Source organism: Taeniopygia guttata, chromosome Z (genome assembly GCF_048771995.1).
Source record: "Taeniopygia guttata chromosome Z, bTaeGut7.mat, whole genome shotgun sequence".
Classification (NCBI taxonomy): Eukaryota; Metazoa; Chordata; class Aves; order Passeriformes; family Estrildidae; genus Taeniopygia; species Taeniopygia guttata.
This window is the reverse complement of record NC_133063.1, coordinates 66,146,215-66,170,490: the sequence shown is the minus strand read 5'-3', so window position 1 is coordinate 66,170,490 and position 24,276 is coordinate 66,146,215. Positions and strand designations below refer to the sequence as shown.

The 24,276-nt window shown below is 38.2% G+C and overlaps 1 protein-coding gene across 2 annotated transcripts in view; it reads right to left on the bottom strand.

Annotated features, from left to right (window-relative positions):
• Nucleotides 1-24,276, bottom strand: part of CERT1 (ceramide transporter 1) — an 80,097-nt gene that overhangs the window by 32,727 nt on the left and 23,094 nt on the right. For both annotated transcript variants that reach the window (XM_002188114.7, XM_012577763.5), the window contains exon 3: nucleotides 23,399-23,515. In XM_002188114.7, the coding sequence (XP_002188150.1) occupies nucleotides 23,399-23,515 (117 nt within the window). The remainder of the gene's footprint in view (nucleotides 1-23,398; nucleotides 23,516-24,276) is intronic.

Below are 24,276 nucleotides of genomic sequence, written 5' to 3'. Positions count from 1 at the left end.
TCAAAGCTAGATAAAAATTGGCATTTGATAGTAATTGCAACACCTTCAGCTTTCTAAGCCAATGCACGAAATCCATTAATCCTTTTGTTACAATAGATAAGAGGAAGGAGCCACATGATCCAAAGCTTCATGTGATCCTTTAACTGGAGCAGATGCTAGTATCAGAAACAAGGCAGTATGTCAGAAAAGCTGCTTTCAATAAAAAAACCTAAGTATTTGCAGAATCATATTGCAGATCTCTCTTACTGCTCGCACTTATCCTTAAGTGGTAAATAATACCCTTGAATAAAGCACAGATTCACAGCCAAGTCCTTCCAGTTAAAAAATCAAATAAAGCAAATTATTCTCACATGTCTTCAAGGAATTCTTTTGATTATGTCTCAATTTGCGCCTGTGAAGCGCTTCAATATACGTTTGTTCACCAAGGCAGATATATTCAGTTAGCATTATAAATTATTTATTATTTTACATAACACAACCAGAAGGCAGCTCCTCCCTCTAAGGCATACAGCTCACTCAGAAGATGATGGAACAGATATTAGGACACACTGACTCTAATCTCATTCTCTACAGTATTTGTAAAAATACACTCAATCCCACTCAAACATCCAAAAGATCAAGCCACGATATCTTATGAAAAAAAACCAGAAGATAGAAAAGGTAGTAACACAAAAGAGCTGGAAGGTACTATGAAAGGCTTGGTGGAAAATAAGCAGATAAGCACTATGTTCCAAAGAGAATTTTTAGACTTGCTGCAAATGCTTCAGAAAAATGGGTTAGTGCAAGGATGAGCCATGGCAGGGCTACCTTAGGAAATTATTGCAGACAGTAAGAACACAGACACTACACTTTGAGCAATACAGGATGCATTTCTGTGGACTGAAAATAAAGATATAATTATCATGTGACTGTAGGTCTGATTTTTCAATTGTTCTGAAGCTGCTGACAATGGAAATTTAAGGTTGCAAAACTAAGGTGGCAGTTAGCAGGAAGGCAGAGATAGCAATTCCACAATCCAGGTCAGAGCACCTACATAGTGATTCCCCACCCACAGCCCTCCCAACCCGAGTGCAGATGACTATTTAAAAGGAAAGAGCTTCTAATCTGACCTTTTTTTGCATTTGTAAAAACAAGGAAAGACATGTAGACCTAACCTTCCTCCAGCAGCGACGTACGTTGCAATTTCGTAGTAAACACCCAGGTTATGTGCACAGGAGGAATCCCCAGGAATTCCAAATTGAAAAACACATATAAAAATAAAACTTTTCACTGAGCAAAAGTACAAAAACCCAAGCTGACAATAACTGCAACATTTAGTATACTTAGTAATAAAACTAAAGCAGCTTGTACTCCTGGTCATGGGAATATAAGCAAGTCTGGGAGAGGCTACATTTATCCCTTCTGTGAATCTGGGCTGTCAGGAAAGGGACAGGTAAGGTCTGTATTGTAATACAAGAATTAATAAATTCCATTCTATTAGACACCATCAGAAAAAGCACTGATGTTTTGGCGTCAGTTCCCAATGCACTAAAGGAAGTGTTGTTACTTGTTTTCATGCTCTGAAAGCTAGCGGGTTTTAAAGAATGAATTAATTATATATTGTCTGATCCTGGTTTAAGGCTAACACTTCTGCAACTGTGCCTTTAAAAAAAAGAACAGTTATGATCCCAAGTGAAAGCAGTAGTCACATTGGTCTTTTTAGCAGTTATACAAAATGGCATAATAGTTATATTAAATATTAAATATTATTACATTGTCACAAAGTATAAAATTCAAAAGGGAGTGTTGCCAGGATTAAGTGCTAACTAAGGCAGATGAGCCAGGCAGATGAACAGTAGGATAAGCTGCTGCAGGAGTCTGAGAACCAGCTCTCCCATGGAGCATCCACTAAGTGGAGAGAAAGCTGTGCCTTGCAGGGATTGAGCACGCAGGGATAAACCAGCCTGTCTCAACAGGGGAACAGAGCAAGGAGACTAAGGCATGCACCATATTCACAGTTAACAGGCACTTAGGCAATCTCACTTATCCTTCAAAACGGCAGGGAAGGAGTGATTGCCTCTTACTCCAACTGTTGGTTTAGTTTTATTTTTTAACCGAAGATAGTTAAGTATTACAATGATATCACCTCTGTAGAATTAGAAAAACGTATCCACCATCAGTATTATGGTGAAGAATCCTGGGCTAACAACCACAATGATATTTCCAAAGAGCACAGTTAAATAGCAATGGGGGTTTATTCACCTTTGTGAAAAGGTACTTGTTGCAAGGCTGAGCCAGTTTTGGATATAGACTTGAGAGGCCTACACTTTGCTTAATCAGAATTAACATTTTCCTAACAAGAAACAACTAGAACTCAAAGTACAGATGCAGGCAAGGTTCTTACTTGAACTAGAAGAAATGGACTACAAAAAGCTTTACAGCTACATAGAACATACCTATCAGCAGATATGTAGTCGTAGCTAACTATGCTTCGTATCAATAAGAAAAAAAACCTGCCAAAACAAATGTTCCTGCAAAACACACAAAGTCCCTTGTTCATCTAGTGCAAATAGCAGTTACCTTGGCACTGCTGAATTCAGAAATGGATTGTTTTTCCCTGTAATCTCTAAACATTTAGCCATCAGAATAGATATTCTATCAAATGGCTGGCATAAAACATTGGAGGATAAAAAAGTTGGAATTGTTGAATTCCATAACATATTTGACAAAGAATTTAAGGAAAACCATCTCACACCCTAAGGAAATATATGCAAACACATGCTGTTTAAATTGCCATCTCCTAAAAGGAATTTGAGAAAAAGCAGGGAAAAAAACGTTTTACTTGTAATCTCACACTGTATTAAAACTAACACAATTTTCTTCACTTTCAGAACCTATTATCTACTCCTATTTCCTTCTTGCTGTAGGTCTTGTCAGTTCTCAACACCTACTTCATTCAAAAACAACAGGAGCTCACTGACATATTACACATTTGAACCAAAAAAGTTCTATCAAATAAGGGACTCCAAGACATGCAACTTTTTGTCATGTCTGATACAGCTTCAGATTGCTCAAGTTGTCCAAGGTTGAAGATTCATAAAAACCAGTACTACTACTGAGTCCAAACCATGTTTGTTTAAAAAAAAAATTCCAGTCTGGTTTAAAAGCTCTTTATGCAACAGCACTCTGCCATCTGTAGAGGCTTTACATGCTTTTCTAATCATACATCAATTTGACAACATAAAGATTCCATATATTAAGCTCAAACTATCTAGGCAATAATTCTGTCCAAAAGTAACTTTACTTTCAAACAACAGATGAAGACACTGGATATAAAGTATCACAGTTCTGAAGGCATAATTATCTAAGGACAAACTCTACCATTCTGCATGACAGGCAGAAAATAATCAGAATCATTCAAGTTGGGAAAGACTTCCTAGATCACTGAGTTCAGCCTTTGACCCAACACCACCATGCCAAATAGACCACAACACAAAGTGCCACATACAGACTTTTACTGTATAACTCCAGAGGGTCCATTATTTTCCTGGGCAGCCCATTCCAATATCTGATCACCCTTTCAGTGAAAAAATTCTTCCCAATGTCCAACCTGCAGAGCCTTCCTACCCTTCAACACTCCCACCCAACTCATCACCTGCTAACTGACTGAGGGTGCCCTTCATCCCCTCATCCAGACTGTCTGTAAGGACACAACACAGAACTGGACCCAGTGCTGAGAACAGCACAGGTGACCGGCCACCAGCTGGATGCAATTCCATCCACTGCCGCTCTCTGTCTTGACTATCCAGCTGGCTTTTTACCCAATGAACAGCACACTTGTCCAAGCTATGGGCTGACAGTTTCTCTAGGGTAATGGTATCAGAAATGGCATCAAAGACTTTAGTGAAGCCTAGACAGAAAACATCCACAGCCTTTCCCTCATCCACTAAGCAGGTCACCCTGTCACAAAAGGAGATCAGGTTGGTCAGGCAGGACCTGCCTTTCACAAATCCATGCTGATTGGGCCTGATACCCTGGCTGTCCTGTGTGTGCCAGCCTCAAGTTGCAACAAGGGAAGTTTAGTTTAGACATTATGAAAATTTTTTCATGGAATGGGTTGTAAAGCACTGAAATATACTGCTCAGGGAAGTGGTGGAGTCACCATACCTGAAAGTGTTAAAAAAATGTGTGGCTATGGCATTTGATAACATGCTTTAGTGGTGAGCATTGTAGTGGCACTGGGTTGACAACTGAATGTGGAAATATTAAAGGTCTTTTTCAATCTTAGCAATTCTATGAAATACTCGATACACAATGGCTTACCAAGATCTAAAAAAGTTACATGAAAACATTGTTTTACCATTAATAAAATAATATTAATTGTTTTAAAGAATAAAACCACATGATTCTGTAAGTCTCATTTTAGTCTATGAGTTAAGAACAAGTCCAACATAATGCTAAAGGGATAAATTATCTGAATACTTCTAATACATAGATGTAAGACCTAGCCACAGATACAGAAGGGCAAAGATACACATATAAAGCATATGTCGTATCAAAAAACTTTATAAGCAAACTCTGATTATGAGTTTATCTAACCTAAAAGCTTTGTATATTTAATGTAAAAGACACGTTTGGATATCTAAAAGGATAAAAATTCAGATCATTTCCAAAATATTGGTGAATCACCAATTCAAAACATGAGAGTATATCCTTTTGTCACGGGGTTTCACAGTACTCTGTGGTCTAACAGGTCAGGACTGGGAAAATTAAATTGCCATACACTCATTTATTAAGTCACTCATACACTTTTGGGTTAGTCCCAGTTCATCTGTTTAATCTCCCCAAGTGAGTATCGCGCGTGACCACTAGAGGGAAACAGCGAAAAGGAAACAGACACCGCTGGAGGTTACTAGTGGTCTTTGACCAATAGTAACCCTTACCCTGTTTCTGCTTCCCTGGGCACAGAAATCTCCTTTTCTTGGTAGACAATTAAAACCAGAGCAGTTTTACCTTTAGCCTTTATAATTACACTTGAGACACATTGCTCAGAGAGGATAAAGTAATAGAGATTAAAGAAATTATTCTGAACTCAGACTTCTCAGTCAGTTCAAAACAATGAACCAACTATGAACACATTCATTCTCAGTTAAAACTGTCCAAAGACATTGTACCAAATCAATCTGACAAGTGTTCTGGCTCAGATTTTTAGAACTTCACTTGACAAGAAGAGGTTAGACTCAATGTAATTTAGCTTTAGAAGAAGTTTAATACTCAAATCAGAATATTTGGCACATGTGTCTCACGCACCATGCCCAAGTAGAAGATTTTTGTTTACATTCAGCTGTTCTGTCAGTAGTCTGCCAACACACAGCTCATCATTAAAATCACTTTTATATACCAGCTAGTCAAATAGGCACAGCATTTCTTCATATACAGGTCCTCACTAAACTAGTTTTCCCTGTATGTATGCTCACTTTCAGAAGCATTAGAAGAAACAAAGTTTTAGTTAAAGCCTACCAAACCCATTTAAAGTCAGAAGTAATGACACAGACAAACTTCATCTGAAATGAGTTATTGACTGTATTCATAGCACTTAAGTTTATACAAGCTTATCTGGGAGTTTGTAAAACTGTTTTATGAAATGCAACTTTCAGAAAACTCATCTTTGAAAACTAAACTATTAATATTTAAGTTACAATATATTACATACAATATTAACAAACACATCAGTAAAGATATTAAACTCACTTGCCAATACAAAAACAACCTCCACATTATCACTGATGCAAAAAGAAACAGATTGCTTTTACTTGCTGAAAGCAAACACCCTCTGTGTAATAGGAAAAAACAACTTCAAGCACAGCACAGGCCTCTACAATAAGCTGACCTACCCTGCCCTTGAAGGAGAATCTGGAAACTGGAAAACAGCTCACAAAAGGCTGCTTCTAGTACATTAGACGAAAGTAAATAAAAGGATCTAGGCCCTAAAATGTTCAGGACTTTGAAGATAAATGTTCTCATGAGTTCTACACAGAAATGTAATATTGTTGGTCCTTATCAGGCTATCCACTAAGTTTTGGGACACCATTTTGGTCTTACTTTGCTTTCCAGAGGGGTAAAAAGCATAAATAAGATAAAGGGTGCCAAAACAGAGCTGGTACCAACACAAAAACCTCCCTGCTGTAAGCATTAGCTAGAGAATAGTATAATAAAACAAGCAGTTTAGTGCCTATTTTAACTTGTCCTCTATAGTAAGTAAATCCTTATTTCATGATAGCACGTCTATTTTGTTCAACCTGTAGAGTCCTTTCTGTAAGAACTTCTCCCTTAATTGCCCATTGTACTATGAAAAACCCTGTTTCGGCAACTGCAGAAACACATTCAGCATCTACATAATCAATTATTTTGTAGACTCATATTTTCTACATACTGCTGAAGTCCAATTCCAATTGTTGGTTCACTCACAGAAGTGTACCCCTGAACAATTCATCGTGAGAAAGCTGCACGTGTGTTAAGAGCTGGCAAAATGAAACTGATGCTATTGCCTGCAGAGATCCCAGTGTGCATATGGGTGACATTAAGACTTCAGGAGAATGGTGATATTCTTGCTGTTGACCGCTTTGAACTGCAACATACTAAAAGCTGACTTTACCCCCTTGCGAAGTGAGGGCAGGGAAACTCCCACCTGATGGTAGGTAAGGTGTTTCCTGACCATTCTGTGTGGCAGTGACAAAATACCAATTCTGTTACCAGATTTTCAAATTCTGACAGATCTGCGTACACTCCAATTCAGGCAGCAGCCTGAAAAAGCAGCAGCCATAAAAATTATGAAACTCAAATCTGCCTCATAGTTGAGAAGAGTTAAGAAAAACAGCAGATTTGATGTTTAACACAGGGCTCTTATATCAAGACAGCATCAATCAATAAAGAGGGCAAAGAACCTTTCCAAGTCAAGTGTAACATAAAGTTTTTCTCCTAAATGCAGCCTCAGATCGACATATTTCAGACTTACTTCCCATATGTTCAAGCTCAAATCCAAAATGGAGCATGTTTTTTACTCCAGGTTCTGTCTACTCAGGTAGGTATCTGAGAGAGACTACATATGACTAGTACTCTTAGCCAAACACTATCCATCTGTTAAAGACGTGTCTAGTCAGCATGATGGCCTCTTTTCAAGAATTAAAGCACAAACCACTCCAGACACCCTCTGAGGATCAATTAGACATACTTGCACAAACCTTAAGTCCTATGTATTGGGTGATTAAAAGAGCACTGAGCAGGTTGGCTCCTAATTCTGGTTAGCCACGCAGGCTTAGGGCGGAGTTTTCCTCCAACGAGGGTGATTAAAAGAGAGCCCTAGAGAGTGAGTGGAACAAGAGTAGGCAAACGGGTGCGGCACAGCAGCTCACCTGGCAGTTCATGCCGGCAGGGTTGCAGCTTTCCTCCTTCTAGTGGGGAATTGCTGTGTTTCTGTTGGTTAGTTGGTTTTGAGGGTTTTTTTTTTGCTAGTAATGGTTTTTACAAAAAATGCAGTTACTACAGTGCATGTAATCAAATGGAACCCTCCAAAAAGGATGCGTCTGTCCATACCCGTTCCTGTGCAGAGTATTTGAATTTATCAGTGGTACCAGGGGGTGTTGCAGAAGAAGCCTGCCTGCAGTGTGAACTGGTAAATGATCTCCTTTTGCTGGTGGCTGAGCTTAGACAGGAAGTTGAAAGACTAATGAGTATTAGGGAAAGTGAAAGGGAAATAGACTGGTGGAGTTCTGCCCTTCTATCCATGAGGGAGGCCCACCAGGAGTCAGAGGACTCCCATGCCTCCCACTGTCAGGCAACAGGAAGACACCTGGTGGATGAAGAGGACTGGAAATGGGTACCTACGGGGGGGTAGTTTCTCCAGACCCCCACTGCCATTTCAGAATAGGTATGAAGCCCTGAATCCAGAAGGTCAGACAGATGATACAGAAGAAAATTATCCGCCCAGTGGGCCTCCCAATTACACTTCATCTATCAGAGGGATCACCACCTCTGATATTAAAAAGAAAAGAAGGGTAGTTGTAGTGGGTGACTCCCTTCTGAGTGGAACAGAGGGCCCAACATGTGGACTGGACCATCCAACAGGGAGGTCTGCTGTCTCCCTGGGGCCTGGGTACGAAACATCACTGAGAGACTTCCTAGGCTGATTCAGTCCTCTGATTATTACCCACTGCTGATAATCCAGGCTGACAGTGATGAGATTGAAAAGACAAGTGTCAGGGCAATAAAAAGGGACTTTAAGGCACTGGGTCAAGTGGTGATAGGGCAGGAGCAGAGGCAGTGTTCTGCTCAGTCCCTTTGGTGGCAGACAAAAATGATAAAAGGAAGAGGAGAGCCCACATTGTCAAGAGGTGGCTCAAGGTTTGGTGTCATCAGCAGAATTTTGGGTTCTTTGATCACAGGCCAACTTTTTCAGCACCTGGCCTGCTGGAACTGGATGGCTTCATCTCTCTGTTGCGGGTAGAAGAATTTCAGCTCATTAACTGGCAGAATTCATTGAGCAGGCTTTAAACTAGGCTTGAAGGGGGAAGGGGATGCAGCTGGACTTTTTGGAAGCAGGCCCAAGGATGGTAAGACTGTGTTAGAGATGAAATCAGCAGCCCAGCTCAGGTGCATGTGCACTAATGCATGCAGCAAGGGTAACTAACACGAAGAGCTGGAAGCCATGGTGCAACAGCAATGCTATGATGTAGTCACCATAATGGAAATGTGGTGGGACAACTCACATAGCTGGAGCATTGCATTGGATGGCGAGAAGCTCTTCAGGAGAGAGAGGAAAGGCAGAAGAGGTGGCCCTTTATATTAGGGAGGCTTTTGAGGCCATGGATATTGAAACTAATGAGGATGAAGTTGAATGCCTTTGGATAGGAATTAAGGGGAAGGCCAACAAGGCTGACATCCTACTGGGAGTCTGCTATTGTCCACCCAATCAGGATGAAGAGGTGGACAACTTATTCTATAAGGAACTGGAGAACGTTTCAGAATCGCCAGCCCTTGCTCTTGTAGGTGACTTTAACCTACCGGACGTCTGCTGGGAACTTAATACCGCAGAAAAGAGTCAGTCCAGGAAGTTTTTAGAGTACATGGAAGACAACTTTTTGTCGCAGCTGCTGGGTGAGCCCACCAGGGGACTATGTTATACCTGTTGTTCTCAAATAGAGATGGGCTGGTGGGAGATGTGGTGGTTGGAGGCCACTTGAGGCACAGTTACCATGAAATAATGGAGTTCTTGATATTTGGTGAAATCAGGAGGAACATCACGAAGACTTTTACACTGGACTTCTGGAGGGCAGACTTCGGCCTACTTAGGAGACTTATTCAGAGTTTTTTGGGAAGCAGCCCTTAAAAACAAAGGAGTCCAGGAAAGGCGGCGAGCTTCAAAACAGAAATCTTGATGGCACATGAACAGGAGGTCCCTGTGTGCTGAAAGACAAGTAGATGAGGCAAACATCCAGCCTGGATGGGCAAGGAGGTTTTGAAGGAACTTAGGAATAAAAAGAGGATGTATCATCTTTGGAAGGAGGGTCAGGACTTCAGGAAGTATTCAAGGGAGTTGCTAGGGCATGTAGGAAAAACACTAGGCAAGCCAAAGCTCAGTTCAAACTTAATTTGGCAACTTTTATAAAGGATAATAAAAAATGTTTTTATAAATATAGTAGTGGCAAAAGGAAGGGTAAGACCAACATTTGCTCTCTATTGGATGAGGGAGGGAACTGCAAATGAGGAGAAGGCAGAACTGCTTAACACCTTCTTTGCCTCAGTTTTTACTGAGAAGATGGCTTGTCCCCAGTACAACTGTTCTCTTGGGCTGGTAGATGGTATCAGGGAGCAGAATGGTCTGTCCCCGCTGTTATCCAGGAGGAGGCAGTCAGAGAACTGCTGAGCCACTTGGAGGTTCATAAATCCATGGGACCAGATGGGATCCATCCCAGGGTGATGAGGGAGATGGCAGATGAGCTTGTGAAGCCACTCTCCATCATTTACCAATACTCCTGGCTCACTGATGAGGTTCCAGAAGACTGGAAGCTGGCCAGTGTGAAACTCATTCACAAAACAGGTGGGAAGGATGATCCTGGTAATTATAGGCTGGTTATCCTGACCTCAGTACCCAGTAAGGTTATGGAACAGTTCACACTGAGTGTCATCACACAGAACTTACAGGATGGCCAGGGTATCAGACCCAGCCAGCAGGGGTTGGTGCTGCATCCAGCTGGGGCCAGCCACCAGTGGTGTCCCTCAGGGCTCTGTGCTGGGACCAGTTCTGTTCAGTATTTTTATGGATGACATGGATGAGGGGATTGAGTCCTTCATTAGTAAATTTGCAGACAACACTAAGCTGGGAGCATGTGTCAATCTGTTGGGAGGTGGGAGGGCTCTGCAGAGAGACCTGGAACACTTAGATGGATGGGCAGAGTCCAATAAGATGATGTTTAACAAGTCCAAGTGTCGAGTCCTGCATTTTGGCTACAGTAACCCCCTGTAGTGTTACAGGCTGGGGACAGTGTGGCTGGAAAGGGACCTGGGGGTGCTGATGACAGCTGACTGCACATGAGCCAGCAGTGTGCCCTGGTGGCCAAGAAGGTCAAGGGCATCCTGGCCTGTGCCAGGAATGGTGTGGCCAGCAGGAGCAGGGAGGTCATTCTCCCCCTGTACTCAGCGCTGGTGAGGCCACACCTTGAGTGCTGTGTCCAGTTCTGGGCCCTCAGTTTGGGAAGGACATTGAGACGCTCGAGCACATCCAGAGGAGGCAACGAGGCTGGAGAGGGGCTGGGAACACAAACCCTGTGAGGAATGACTGAGGGAGCTGGGGGTGTTTAGCCTGAGAAAAGGAGACTCAGAGGTGACCTTATCACTCTCTACAAGTTGTAGCCAGGCAGGGGTTGGTCTCTTTCTCCAGGCAGCAACTGACAGAACAAGAGGACACTGTCTCAAGCTGTGCCAAGGGAAATACAGGTCGGATATTCTTTACAGGAATAGTAATAAAGTTCTGGAATGGCCTGCCTGGGGAGGTGGAGGAGTCACCATCCCTGGATGTGTTAAAAAAAGACTGGATATGGCACCCAGTGCCATCATCTAGTTGAGATGTTAGGGCATGGGTTAGATTCAGTGATCCTGAAGTCTCTTCCAACCTAGTGATTCTGTATGTGATTCTGTGTGTAATGTTTGATTAGATTATGGGACCTATAGTCTAAGTAGGTGTTATCTTTGACCTTTCTTCATACTTTGGAAAATTGGGCAGGTTTACCTAATAGATTTTCTCAAATGCACTAAATATCACTAAGCACAGGAATTATATGTTTTCTGCTTAACCTTGCCTAGCATATTTAGAGACAGGTAGAAGCAATAATTGAAATAAGTAGATGCTGCACTTTTTGAACTGCACAAGAATAAAGCAAAACTTTAGTGAGACAGAATTTAACCAAACCTTTTATTTACATCTAAAAGTCTGAGACCAGCAAACTGAGGCAAAAAAACTTCATCTTGTTAAAAAAGAACTGTTTCAAGACAGAGGAATTCTTTTGCTGGAAGCAGAAAATACTGTAACACAATAAATGAATAGTTAACTGCTATGTAAGAAGCAGTTAACCTTTTGACCACAGAACCAGAATGACTAGGATGCAAGATCTCGAGCACCACCTCCTGATCAGAGCATGTCCAGTTAAGTACTCAGGCCTACATCTCACAAGGATGCACTTTTTAGAGAATTATAGTATCTATTTTCAAAGACAAGGCAAGTGTTACGAAACGTAACTGGAACACACAGGCAAAGAAAGACTGGGTTGGTCAAAGTGAAACAATTTGCTTTGTTTATAATTAATTAAGTGTGTTGGGCTGGAATGGACAAAGCTTTAGTCCGGCTTTAGACAGTACTAACTGTAACTACTTATTAATAAAGCTTCAATTTAACAGCTGCTCTTCGATCATGGGCCCAAGAATGGCAAAAGGGTGCCAAGACAGACAAAGAACTATTGTTTTCAGTCCTGAAAGGGAAGTTTCAACAATTTGGAAGTGAAAACATTTAGGTTTGCTGCAGCAAACATCCTTGTGTAGTCAACTGAAACTGCTGATTCACTGGCATTCCCCTAGTCTTCTTTCAGGAAAACCACAGTTTTTCAGCAATAAGTGCACTTAGCAAATTTAGCAACATCAAATGACATGCACTATCATATGTATCAGAGTTACTGGTGATACCAGTGCTAAAATAATGGAATGTACAAGACACACCCAAGCTTAGTTTCCCTCACCGAAATTTAATTCAATTTAAAGAAAGAACTCTCTGTAATTGACAGCAAATGAATAATAACTTGAATAACCCAGCTAATCTTTCCCTGAAAGCGCAGCTTCATACAAGATTTCAGTACCACTATCATACCATATATCAGGGCAAGTAACTCCTATCAGCTGAGCATCCTCAAATGTATCTGTTTGCTTAAACAAGCAGTTTTACAGTAACACACAAATCCTGTAGAAAGGACACCTTTCTCTATTTCACCCTCTATTCCCCCAGTTTTCTGATGCCTATGTTCATACCAAGCAATACGGAATATTTAAACAGTAGCACTTAAATATTAAACCCCTTCTTTCTCACATACTGTTTAAAATAGGTATGCTAAAGAGCATGACTTTTCCTCTGCAGTCAGTCTATACATAGATAACATTAAAATAACAGCAAATGCTTGTTTCCATGCTTGATCTGTTTTGAGAGAAAAAAAAAAAAAGAATCTTTTTGCTGACCTACAGTGAAAATTATACTGGAAGAATTACCTTAAGAGGTTCTGAAAAATGGCAAGGACATTAAATTAAAAGAACAGGTGCCCCAAGACATGATGTGTTTCCAAAATAATTCCTCCAACCCTTTGAGTCATGTTAGGTTCTGGAGTTACTTTCTTTTTCAGGAGTTTCCCTCTACAGTGGTGGTGTGTGTGTCTCAGAAGAGCCAAATGTTCAATGTTACTATGTCTCATAGGTACTTGTGCACCTCACCCATGCGGTTGAACACACCTCCCTGTAGCAAGGGGATCAACTATCATCTATTAATATCACCTCATTGAGTTTCACTGTAATGAAAGCTCCATGAAGAAAAGCCACCTCCTAAAAAGTTCTTTGAGAAAGCTAAAAAAGACCACCTTTGGTAGGCTGAGACATACAGAGTGCCCAAGATTTTTCTATTAAGCTGTTGATACACAGTATCTTTTGAGGTGGTGAGTAGTAATTCTGAGTAAATAGCATACAGTATTGGCAAGTGACAACTTTTAACTGTTTAACCACTATTTTTATATTGCAGTTTTCCACTTTCTGTCCTTGATACTAAGAGTTTACCTGAATTTGAAGGGGCATTTATCACCAAGCCAAGCTTGACACAGATCTTTCTCAACGAACAATACTGTTTTCAGGGAGACCTTGTAAAACATGCTACCACTTTGCCATGGAGAATTCAGACTCCTAGAGATAACTGCATGTCATTCTGCTGGTGACTAACCTTGACATTCCCCATACTTCTATTAAATGAAAGTATACACTATCCAAATGATTTACAAAGTGAATTAATAACACTTCTCAGTTTAATACTGGAATCTCACTTGTTTATAGCAACGAGACTGATTATTTACTGCACAGCCAGCTGCAAGTCGACTCTTCTAGAGCTCTGGTCACCTCAAGACTGAGCATTAGTATTGAGACCAGGTTTGCTTTAGCCATGTACATCACTCTTCATTAAATAGCACTGCAAAAATGTTGACTGACATACTCAACAGCTTAGTGGAGCAGTAGTGTCACAAGCCTTTCATATTATTTGATACTGAGTTAGCACTTTTACAAGTGTTTTCCTTCACACAGTATTGCACCCAAACAGCAACACTCTGCTAATCTGCAATTTGAACTGTAATTTTCAGGCATTCATTAGCTATTTCAAAACACCCTGGTTCACCAGCCTGGCTAAGCAATGATCAAAAAATTTACTTTAACCTTTCCATACATTTGAATCTTGAATCAATTAGTATATTTAGCTAATGAAAGGGAAAGACAGGACTAAGCCATCTCAAGTTCACTACTTTTTGGGGGCAGGGGCTTGAGAAGAGAGCTCCAGGCCTCTGCTAAGACTGTGAAGACTATCTGTTAATGCCATGACTAGATGGGAGAGAACACTTTTTAACTAGGAACATATAGGTGATCACAGCTTTCATGGATACAAAGATTTAAAATTATCTTAAATGCATAATATGTACAGCTTCAGATTGAGCTCCCAACAGAGTAACAGGCAAGCTCAGTTGTGAACTGAGATAGGTTAGATTAATTAGCAGTTTCTCCATGCAGATGGTCCCCATACTTTACAAAGTACTAGAAGCAGCACAATAACTTAAGGAAGGGAACCAAACCCACACAGCACAGTAATTATTACCCAAGGTAGCCAAGCTGGAAAGACTGAAGTTGACAGAAGAGCAACATAAACTTAACACTTATGTACACATGAGAAAAATGGAGTTCAAAGTCTACTTGGTTATAGGAAATACTGTACTGTACACGTACAGGACAAGTAACAATCTGCAGATAGTTATAGAGATTAATCAGATTTCGTGGTGTGCAAGTTGAATAAGTTAACCTTGTGGTGTTGTAAAACAGTAGCATACAAGATCCACAAAATAATCCTACATTCTATACAACACATACAGGATCCTAGTGGGACTACTGAGTTATATTTTGGTGCTATACTTCATAGAAAGATGAAGACTGAGTTTGGAAGACAGCCATGCCAGGTATATCAGAAACCTGTAAAAGACATCCACGTGAACAACAATTGAGGAATAGGGAACTGTTCTAACAGAAAAAGACAAGAAACGTTAAGTGTTTCAAGAATGAATGGAATAATCTGTCTAGATTTACTGTAAGACTACTTAATAAAGGAGAACTCATATTTTGAGAATGGCAAGAAATCCTTTTGATGGCAGAAACAGGCTAAAATGATTCCACAAACCCTTACTGTTATAGCACTTCTCAATCTAACTTATAGTGAAACATAGCACCTAGTAATGATTACTTTATTATATCACTCAGATGTCACTGAAGACCAAAAAGATAAAGACAGATTGAAGGACACATGAAGAAAAAGACAACTGAAGGACAAATGAATTTGTAAAGGAAGACACGGTGCTCAGACTGGAGATAGCTACATCCTTCTCGTATGTATTTCCCACTCTACCTAAGGTTCTGGTCAAAATCCAAAATAAGTAAGCTTATTACAGCCAAGTTCAGAAGTCTCTGCTTGAACATATTTTGTGATTTAGTTACCAAGAAGTAAGTTTTGTAAACCCTTTAAATTCAGCTTTGCTGGAAGATATCAAATGTGAATATACAAGAATTTAAGTTACATATTTAACATCAACACACAACACTGACAGAAACAGCAACAAAACCCCATCTATGCTGCTGCATAAGCTTGAGAAATAGCTTTTAACTTTTTAGTTTCAAACTAGTACAGGGTGCTTTTGCAATACCTTTAAAAATTTCTCTGCCACTCATCAGTGACTTGCCTAAACATTTCAGTCTTTTAAACAGGTAAATAGGCCTTTAAAAACAGCTTTTTACAGGTTAATTATATAGGTATCTGAATGCTGTCCTCAGCCTCCTCAGGCAAACTGCACTACTGCTGCAAGCCAGAGCCTCACAATGCCACAGTGGGAGAGTGGTCACTAGCTTCTGAAGCAAAATGCATTACCACAAAACCAGTAGGATTGTGTGCTATACAATCCGTATCAGCATCAAACAGAAATATTTGGAGTTTGTTGCATGCTGTAGAGCACCAGACAAAAGAAGAAGGAAATCCAAATCAAGTTAATAAGAAACAATAGCTGATATCAAGACTACTTAAGAAACTTGTTCCAACATGAAGGACATGGATACCAATGTAGGCAAAAGGAGATCTCATCATCACACTCCTACAATTCTCTTTATGAACTTGATAAATAAAACCAAAGTTGAACAATATATATATTTACTCCCATATATCCCATGCTTTCCTTCATCTGCACTGTCGCTTCCACTTATGTCAGTCTTACTTGTAAATGGGTACAGGTAGAAGTATAGCCAGACAACTTTTATTAGTATGAAATGCTAAAAATTTAAAATGTTAGGAAGCCACAGTTCTTTTCAGCCCTCAGCAATAAATGCTGAGGAAGCACATACTTAAAACACCACATATTACTGAAACAGCTGAATTTCAGGAGAGGAAGTAGAGGGAGAAATGGCAACAGACACTTTCCTGTTGCTCCCTGCTATATGATGTACCTGAAGTTACACTACTGGAAAGTTTTTATTTTAAAATAATTAACAAACCTGTACTTGTAATTAACATTCACTCATCAGTATTAGCATATACACTATTGCTAGAAATTGATAGTGACTAGTTGTCAATAATATAGTAAGCTGATGAAAGAAATATATTTATAAAGGTTGCAAAATCAAAATAGACTTCTGAAGACTATTTGCAGTACTTCAATATGCACTTAAATACAGTCTACACAAACATCTAAACTACTTGGTCTAGCAGCTCCTCAGTGGTCTGCCAGAAAATAGGAACACTAAATTTAATGTACAAAACTTGATGGCAGAAATTTATACTTCTCATTTAGTACCTATTTTAAAAGTTTGTTACTTAGTATGCTGAGTCAAAATATTTCTGTATAATTTCTCTGCATATACTATTAGTTTTAAATTATCTTACTAATTTCAGCCCAGACTGGCAACAGATTTGGAGTGATTTATTGTCATATCTTTATTGCCATTATTGGTAATTAAACCCATTCTAGGGCAAGGTTAGAGATATGCAAAAAAGGAGAAAACTACCCTGTCTTCACAGAATGTTACAGCTCTACTTAAAATTGCTGAAAGCCTGTGGACAAGTTAAAAATGTGCTACCTTTCTATACTTTCCCCTTCTTGTTGATAACCCAAGCTCATTATTTTATTAATTGAAACTCTAATATTGGTTTCTCACCTGATTAATTTTTTTGCTTTGGCATCTACTGCCAGTAAAATATTACTATGAGAAAGTTACATCTATTTGCATTTTTCATTGTTTTCTTAGAGCAGCTAAATAAAAATAATCTCATAGATCAATATTTACATACAGTATTCAAACAAAAGCTTGACTTTAAGTATGGTTAATGTGAAATTTCTTAAGACATTGTAGGTTGAAGGAACTTGGTTGCACTTGGATCTCAGTCTGAAGGTGACACATTCCTATTACAGAACAAAAACTAGGAACTGAGAAACTGGATGCCTATAGTCAAGTCTGAAGTGAAAATTAAGACTTCCTGTGAGTTTAATAAAAGTTACTCATGCATAAACTCTTATACTTAAGTCCATAAGAGAAATAACACAAGGATAGTAAGCAATTTTAATTTATAAATACATCAATATTTACTGCAATATTTTATCTGATGTCCTTCGCCTCAATCCAGCAGCTGATTTGTATTGCCAACAGATTTAAGCAACTAGTTCAACCACTCAGAGCAGGAACAATTACAGCAGGCAGAGGGGGATTCTGTTACCCAACTCTGCCGGTTACTTTGTTATTTAGATGCTTCCCAAGGGCAAAATCTTGTGGTGCTCTGGTTTCATCCACTGTGACTCTTGCTTTTGAATAGTTTTGCAGTCATGTTAGACTTAGCAAAAGCCCACCTCTACCCCTTGTCCTCTCCACCTGGCTTCCTGCTTCAACATCACCATTACTGCAATATTTTTCAATGTGCAACAGCACATTCAGCAATTCTTTTATAGTACTAGAACAGTACTTTGACAAGGCAAAACACAACAGGCAGATTACTGAAAGAATGAAATTAATGATTCTTAACACATTATCGATAAGGTAATTACTAGCTTTTCTTAGGTTACTTGAAAGAAAAGGAACTCCATATTTTATGTGGTTAATAATAATTTTCTGAAAATTTCAGGCTGATGATGTTTTTGGGTTTTGAACTTTCTCACAACAATATCATAAAGTGCCCTTATTGACTGCAATTAAAATTATGCTGTTAAAAGTTTGCTCTGCAGTTTTCTAAATTGACTTATGAACTTAGATCGACAGTCAGAAAATAACCACCTCACAACTAAATATCTCAATTCTAGGTTACTTGTTTGAAATGTGTCAGTGTTAAAGAAAAAAAATTAATCAACTGCTTTAATAATTACTTAACTTTTTCTTAAATTTGAATTTACCTGACTGTCAAATCCAGTGTTTTCAGCTCTTCCCACCATTTAAGCTAGATCTGCACTTAAACAATGCAAAAATGGTATCTAAAGCATCTTACTTGGGTTGACAACTGGTATTTTCAGAAACAAGTTGTAGTATACAAAACAAAAATTGCATAAATTAGAATGACTTAAAAGCTAAATTATCTTTGACCCTTAGGTTGCCATGTCTTCTCCCCATTTAGGGAGAAAATGCTAAAAACAGGAGATGTAAGTTTTACTCTTCTACTGTATGTAGATTTCTCCCCATTTAGGGAGAAAATGCTAAAAACAGGAGATATAAGTTTTACTTCTTCCTGTATAACCCTGTTCTAACCAGCTAACTCCTTCCACAGTGTCTAATCAAAAGGGAAAACAATAAAGCAGTAGCCACTCTTTCAAGGAAAATTTTTACTGAGGGAGACGGGCCACTTTAAGGGGGACAGGTCCCTTCATCCCCAAAAAAGGGACATCTCAATTAGGTTCAGAAAATAGCTACCTGATGCCTTTCACAGTCAAACTTTGAGATTCATGCCTCCTACTCTAGATATAAACACCTTGTACATCATCACTTCAAAATTAAAAAGAAAACCTACCTACTCCCTTCATGTCAATTTGCTGGGTATCTAGGTACTCCTCTGAAAAACTACATTTTCCAGTCTGAAGTGGCAAAATCAGATATTGTAAGAAGTTCAGGAAGACTTATTTCAATTTGACAAACAGAAGATTTTGAAAATACAAGACCAAAAAAACTATCAATTTATATTACTGAAGAGTCATGCGCCAATAATGAAGACATTAAGAGTCTGTGGGCAGAAAATAAAAACTATGATGGAACAAAATCGGACAAACCTAAACTGATGTAAAACTTCTCATAAAGCATTCCTTTCTAAATAAATTCTTATTAAGTTCTCGAGTGGTAGAGTAACATTACAAGAAATCATTATCCTGATCTTAGGAGTTCATTTGCTTAAAATAAGTTTACTTATACAGATGTTTCTCACAACAAACAACAATTCACTTTCATTTTCTCACAGCACTGAACTAACAACATTTAAGCCAGTTTATCTAATATTAGGTTAGAAATTCCAAATTCCATTTTGAAACCATGGGAGAGACCTGGAGGAGGTAGTCTTTCAAATTATTATTAAGAAGAGAGTAACTTTCCAAACAGATCAGCACTGTGGTGCTCATGTACCATCAATGTTTTGACACCAGAGAAATGCCTGATCAATACATCTAATGAAACATTTGACTAGAAGGATGGGCTCCTGGTTATACATGAACTACTTCCTCATTTGCCTTACTGATGGCTTTACAGTAGTTTTAGATTTATGCCTCCTCCAGTTCAGGACAATGAATAAACATTTTGAGCTATACTTGAAATACTTAATATGGTAGGGATTCAGGAACCTCAATATAAGAACAAAAAGTACAATTATAAACCCCTCTGAAAATTCTAACAGTTTTTATGCCTGAACATAAGCTATTTTACATTTCTCAGCCATCAGCTACTCATTGGTTCTGCTAAGCATGAAGTTTTTCTGCGTCTGCTAATACTCCTATTTAATATAAAGTTAATTTTAAATCAGTATTCTCTTTGTTTGAAGCACAATGAAACACAGTCAAAGTTTCTGTCTATTCTTCTTACCCTGAAGATCAACAACCTTGTGACATGCTCCATTAAGTCTCACAAACACACTTTTGTTAGCAAATAGCTTAAGCAGCCTACCAGAACTACCTTCCCACTCACTAAGCAACAAAAAACTTCAAAATCAAACAAAAAAGTACTCTATGCAGCAGTAGACTGATGTTAAGAAAAACGACTGTTCAGCACAGGAAATAGTTTCCTCTCCTGATTTTATACAAATTATTACGTGCCATTTGAAGAACCTGTTTCTCAGACAAAAAATGTTTTTTACCCAGAAGGAACTTTTGCATGAGGTTTGGTAACCTGACCAGAAAGCTCCTTCAGAAAATGTCAGAGTAAGCTGACAGAAATCTGAACTTCTCAGTGCAATGAGATATTTTGCCCATCGTCCCCTACTCTCAGTCAAGTTTTTGGATATAAAACTTGCATGAGCTGAAGCGAATTAAAGGATGAATGAAGAGTTACTCCAAGGCTCACTTAAGTGTGGTTTATACAAATTTGAACGAAATATGGGATTGACTTCAAGATTCCATGAAAATACTTTCTTTCAGATCCTATCAAAGTTATATTGGAAAAACGTACTTAAATATTTTCCATAAAAACCTATATTAAAAATTACAGGTTATAGCACTAACCCCTCAATGAAAGTACAGAAACAAGACATTTGGACTGATATTCTTTAAGAAGCACTAATAATTATCAGACTGAAGATTGGATTTGGACACTTCTGTGTTGTGTTTAATTCTACCAGACACCTATTTATGTAAATACAGCACTTTTCCAAGTGCTGGTCAAGATTTCCAAGGTTTCTGGTCATAAGATTACTGTTTATTTCTCTAAAATCGTTAGAAGCAACAGATGCACCTGTACACCTATGTTTATCACACAGAACTCCTACTCTACTATGAAGACAACAGAATATTGCCCTGGAAAGAAGATGTTAGTAACTCTGATATTTCATTATATACTTTCAGCTTGAATCTAAGCTATTATTACAAGACTGCAGTAACTTCTGTTCTTTTCTTTGCTATCTTTTGATAATTATATCCTTGATATTTTGTTGTATAATACAAAAGGAATGTTTTAAAATAAACATACGTATTGTAAATATGTAAAATAATGTATTACTTTAACATATTAAATGTTACGATAGCTTATTTAGAAGTCATGTGTCATAGTATTTTCAACTCCATTTAAGAATGAAAACAACTGCTATTTGCCTTAAATACTGTCAACACTAGAGAGTAAAAAGGAGTATGAAAGAAACTGAGAAATGTCAAATAGCCATGAAAGTGCAAACTACACATACTGGAAAAGCTGTAAGATTCAGAACAGTCAAGTCCAGTGTTATTACCTTAGGATAGCAAGATGCAAACTGAACTGTTTCTTGTCAGTTCAGCATATGCAGAAGAACTTATTATCACTTCCTACTTGTAGACATAATTTTTTTTCTGTTTTTACAACTTTCCAGAACACCCTCATTCTTTAAAAAATAAACTGAAAAGTAACTTTATTAAATAATGAAAAACACTCTCTTATCCCTATTTCTATACTAATTCTAAATACTAGAAAAAAAAAAAAAGTAGTGCAAATAATCAACCCTTCATTCTTCTTCTTTAAGCATAAAGGCAGAGATCTGGTACAATTTATTTATTTACATAATTATCAAATTCTTGCAAAGAATGGAAGTCTAAACTGTCCAAACATGAATTAGGTTAAAAGATTATTTTTTTAATGCGGGAAAACTGTACAATTAGTCAGGCTTCTTCATGAAGGGAGATCACTTTTGGAATGCTAGAATTTGTACCCCTCAATATTCATTTGTGATCTGAAATGGAGGTTGAATAAGGCAATTTAAGCTTACCAATAAAAGCTTATCAGTAATACCAGTCAGAAAAAGGAAGATAAACAGATACATCCTGATAGAGGCTGAGTACTAATGCAGATAAAAAATCAGTGTTGAAAAACACAAGTTTTTTGTTTTTTTTTTTTTTCAAGTAGCGCAGAGAAACGATGGCAAACTCTAAACTTCTACCATTCAATAATCTTGTACTGAGTTGGGGATACCATAATGCAGCTCATAACTCAGCAACAGTTAAGATGAGCCTTACAAAAGGGAATAGAAAAATAGCATGAAAAAGGTTTGAGGTAGTGATGGGCAGAGTTTAAGACAGGATCTGGGTTTTTTCATCACTCATTCCTTCAGGGTAGCATTCAATGATTCAGACTGCATTTCTGCTTATCCAGCTTCAGGTCAAAGTTCTGCATTTCCCCAGCTAAATCATTCATGAAACTTAGTCTAAATTTTAGACTAGGGCTATCAAGTTCCATGACTACACTAAACCACATCTGAAGATCCCCCAAGCCTACCAGTTTCTGAAATGCCAGTCCTACAGATGCAAAATCCAGTAACTTCTTCAGTGTAGCCTCATGAGAAATTTCTCTCAGGTATTGCACTAGGAATAAATTGCGGGATTGTTGTCACAAGGACACGCCACTGTTAACTTTATATTTTTTCATTAGACAGCGGAAAGAATCCTGGCTTTGCAACTTAATTTCTTATGCCTTAATATTACCTCTGTATCAAAATGAAGGCAAAATGCCAAGCTACAAAGGGATGAATAATCCATTTGAGATTATTTTTTTCTAGAGAAGCATTATCAAAATGCAGCACTTTAAATTTAAGAATATGTACTGCTTATTGCAAGGATTGGCCAATAAAAGGTGAAATCTCTTAATTACACACAGTACCTACACAGACAACACTTCAAGAAGCTCAAGGTAAAAATTCATACTTACTTGGATATCTATTTCAATTTGTATTCCTGTAATACCTGTGTAACTGAGATTAAGAGGCTGCATTGGGCTAGGTATTACAGTTTATTGCTACACCTTGGGACAGTGCCTATCTTGTACCTCAAAACATAATGCATGTTTTGTGTACCTTCCACCTGACCTAAAGGGCTTGAAGGGCAGGTATTTTTAAAATTAAATTAACTGAGTTCTTTGAAAGATACACAGAACAGATCAAGATAGCTGAACCAAAATACAAAGATTAGTGCCTTAAAAGATAAAGAGACAATAGTTAGTGATCAGGTACAGTAAAAGTGGTCAAATGATGAAAAAAATGAGCCCAAAACCAGAATGCTATCCTAGAGAACTGACTCTAAGACTAGCAAGATAGATAAGAAGCAATTCAATAATCAGGGAGAGGATGGACAAAACCTTGAAAACATCACTCACACATAATAAAAGCTTTTTTTGTTTCAAACTAGACAGCTCAAGAAAGGCTCACAGTTCTTAGGCCCCAGTAAAGTCCTGTCTGTGAAGAACAAGTCAACTCCTTTGAAACATTTAACACAGAGCTTCAATCTTTAGCTTTTGCCTGTCATAAATACCACAAGTATTTTAATGACTGGACAGGGAAGCTTAAACTCTCTGCAAGCACTATGCTTGATCTTATGAGGTAATGAGAATGGAAATTAGAAAATACAAAATTACATACCTTATGTTGTTCTATTGCATCTACCCATTGTTGTCTGTGGTCTGGATCCTGAGCCCGGAGGTACCAAACACTATCATTCACGCTGATATCAAATCTGCATTCATCAAAGTCATGGGGCTGTGACAGAAGAGAGTGTAAGAGTAGCTAAAATTAGCAACATGATCAACGATTCCTCACAGATTATTCTGACATTCAAACACTAATTAGAAAATCTGTCTATATTGTCTTAAATTCATCTTAGATTCTAAATTCTGTATTGTGTAGCTGTCACAAATAATGAACATATACTGTCATATGGAAAGATGCTGGTCTTCTGAAATAGAAAAGCCTGTGTAATATATTCTTATTAAATAAAATTTTCATAAATAAATTCCATACATAATAAGTTCCATATTTTCAAATACTTTGAAACAAATCCTTCAGCAAAATATCTACCATACCAGAAAATATTCCTACATTCACATTTGAATTTCAAAACAGGACAAGAACTGCATAACATTACTGCTACCAGTACTAATTTTAGATTCAATACATATATCATAGCAAAGAAACACCAGGATAGAACCATAAAAGCAGACTATATCTAAATGACAAGTCAGAGCTGGAACTTAGAAGCTGTGACATGTTCTGCCTCAACTGTTTTCACCATGAGTATTTCACAGATAATTGGAAGCCACATGCAATCCTTTCACACATCTCCACTCAATTGTATACTTTCAGTTCACATGCCTTAAATACTAGTAAGCTTTTACTAATGCAACAATGAAGCTGTTAAGGAGAGGAAAAGAAAACAATGATCGAATCTAACCTGTACCCTGACATTGTCAATTCAAAGTGACTCCATAGCAAACATCCAACTGAGCCCAATACTCCCCCAC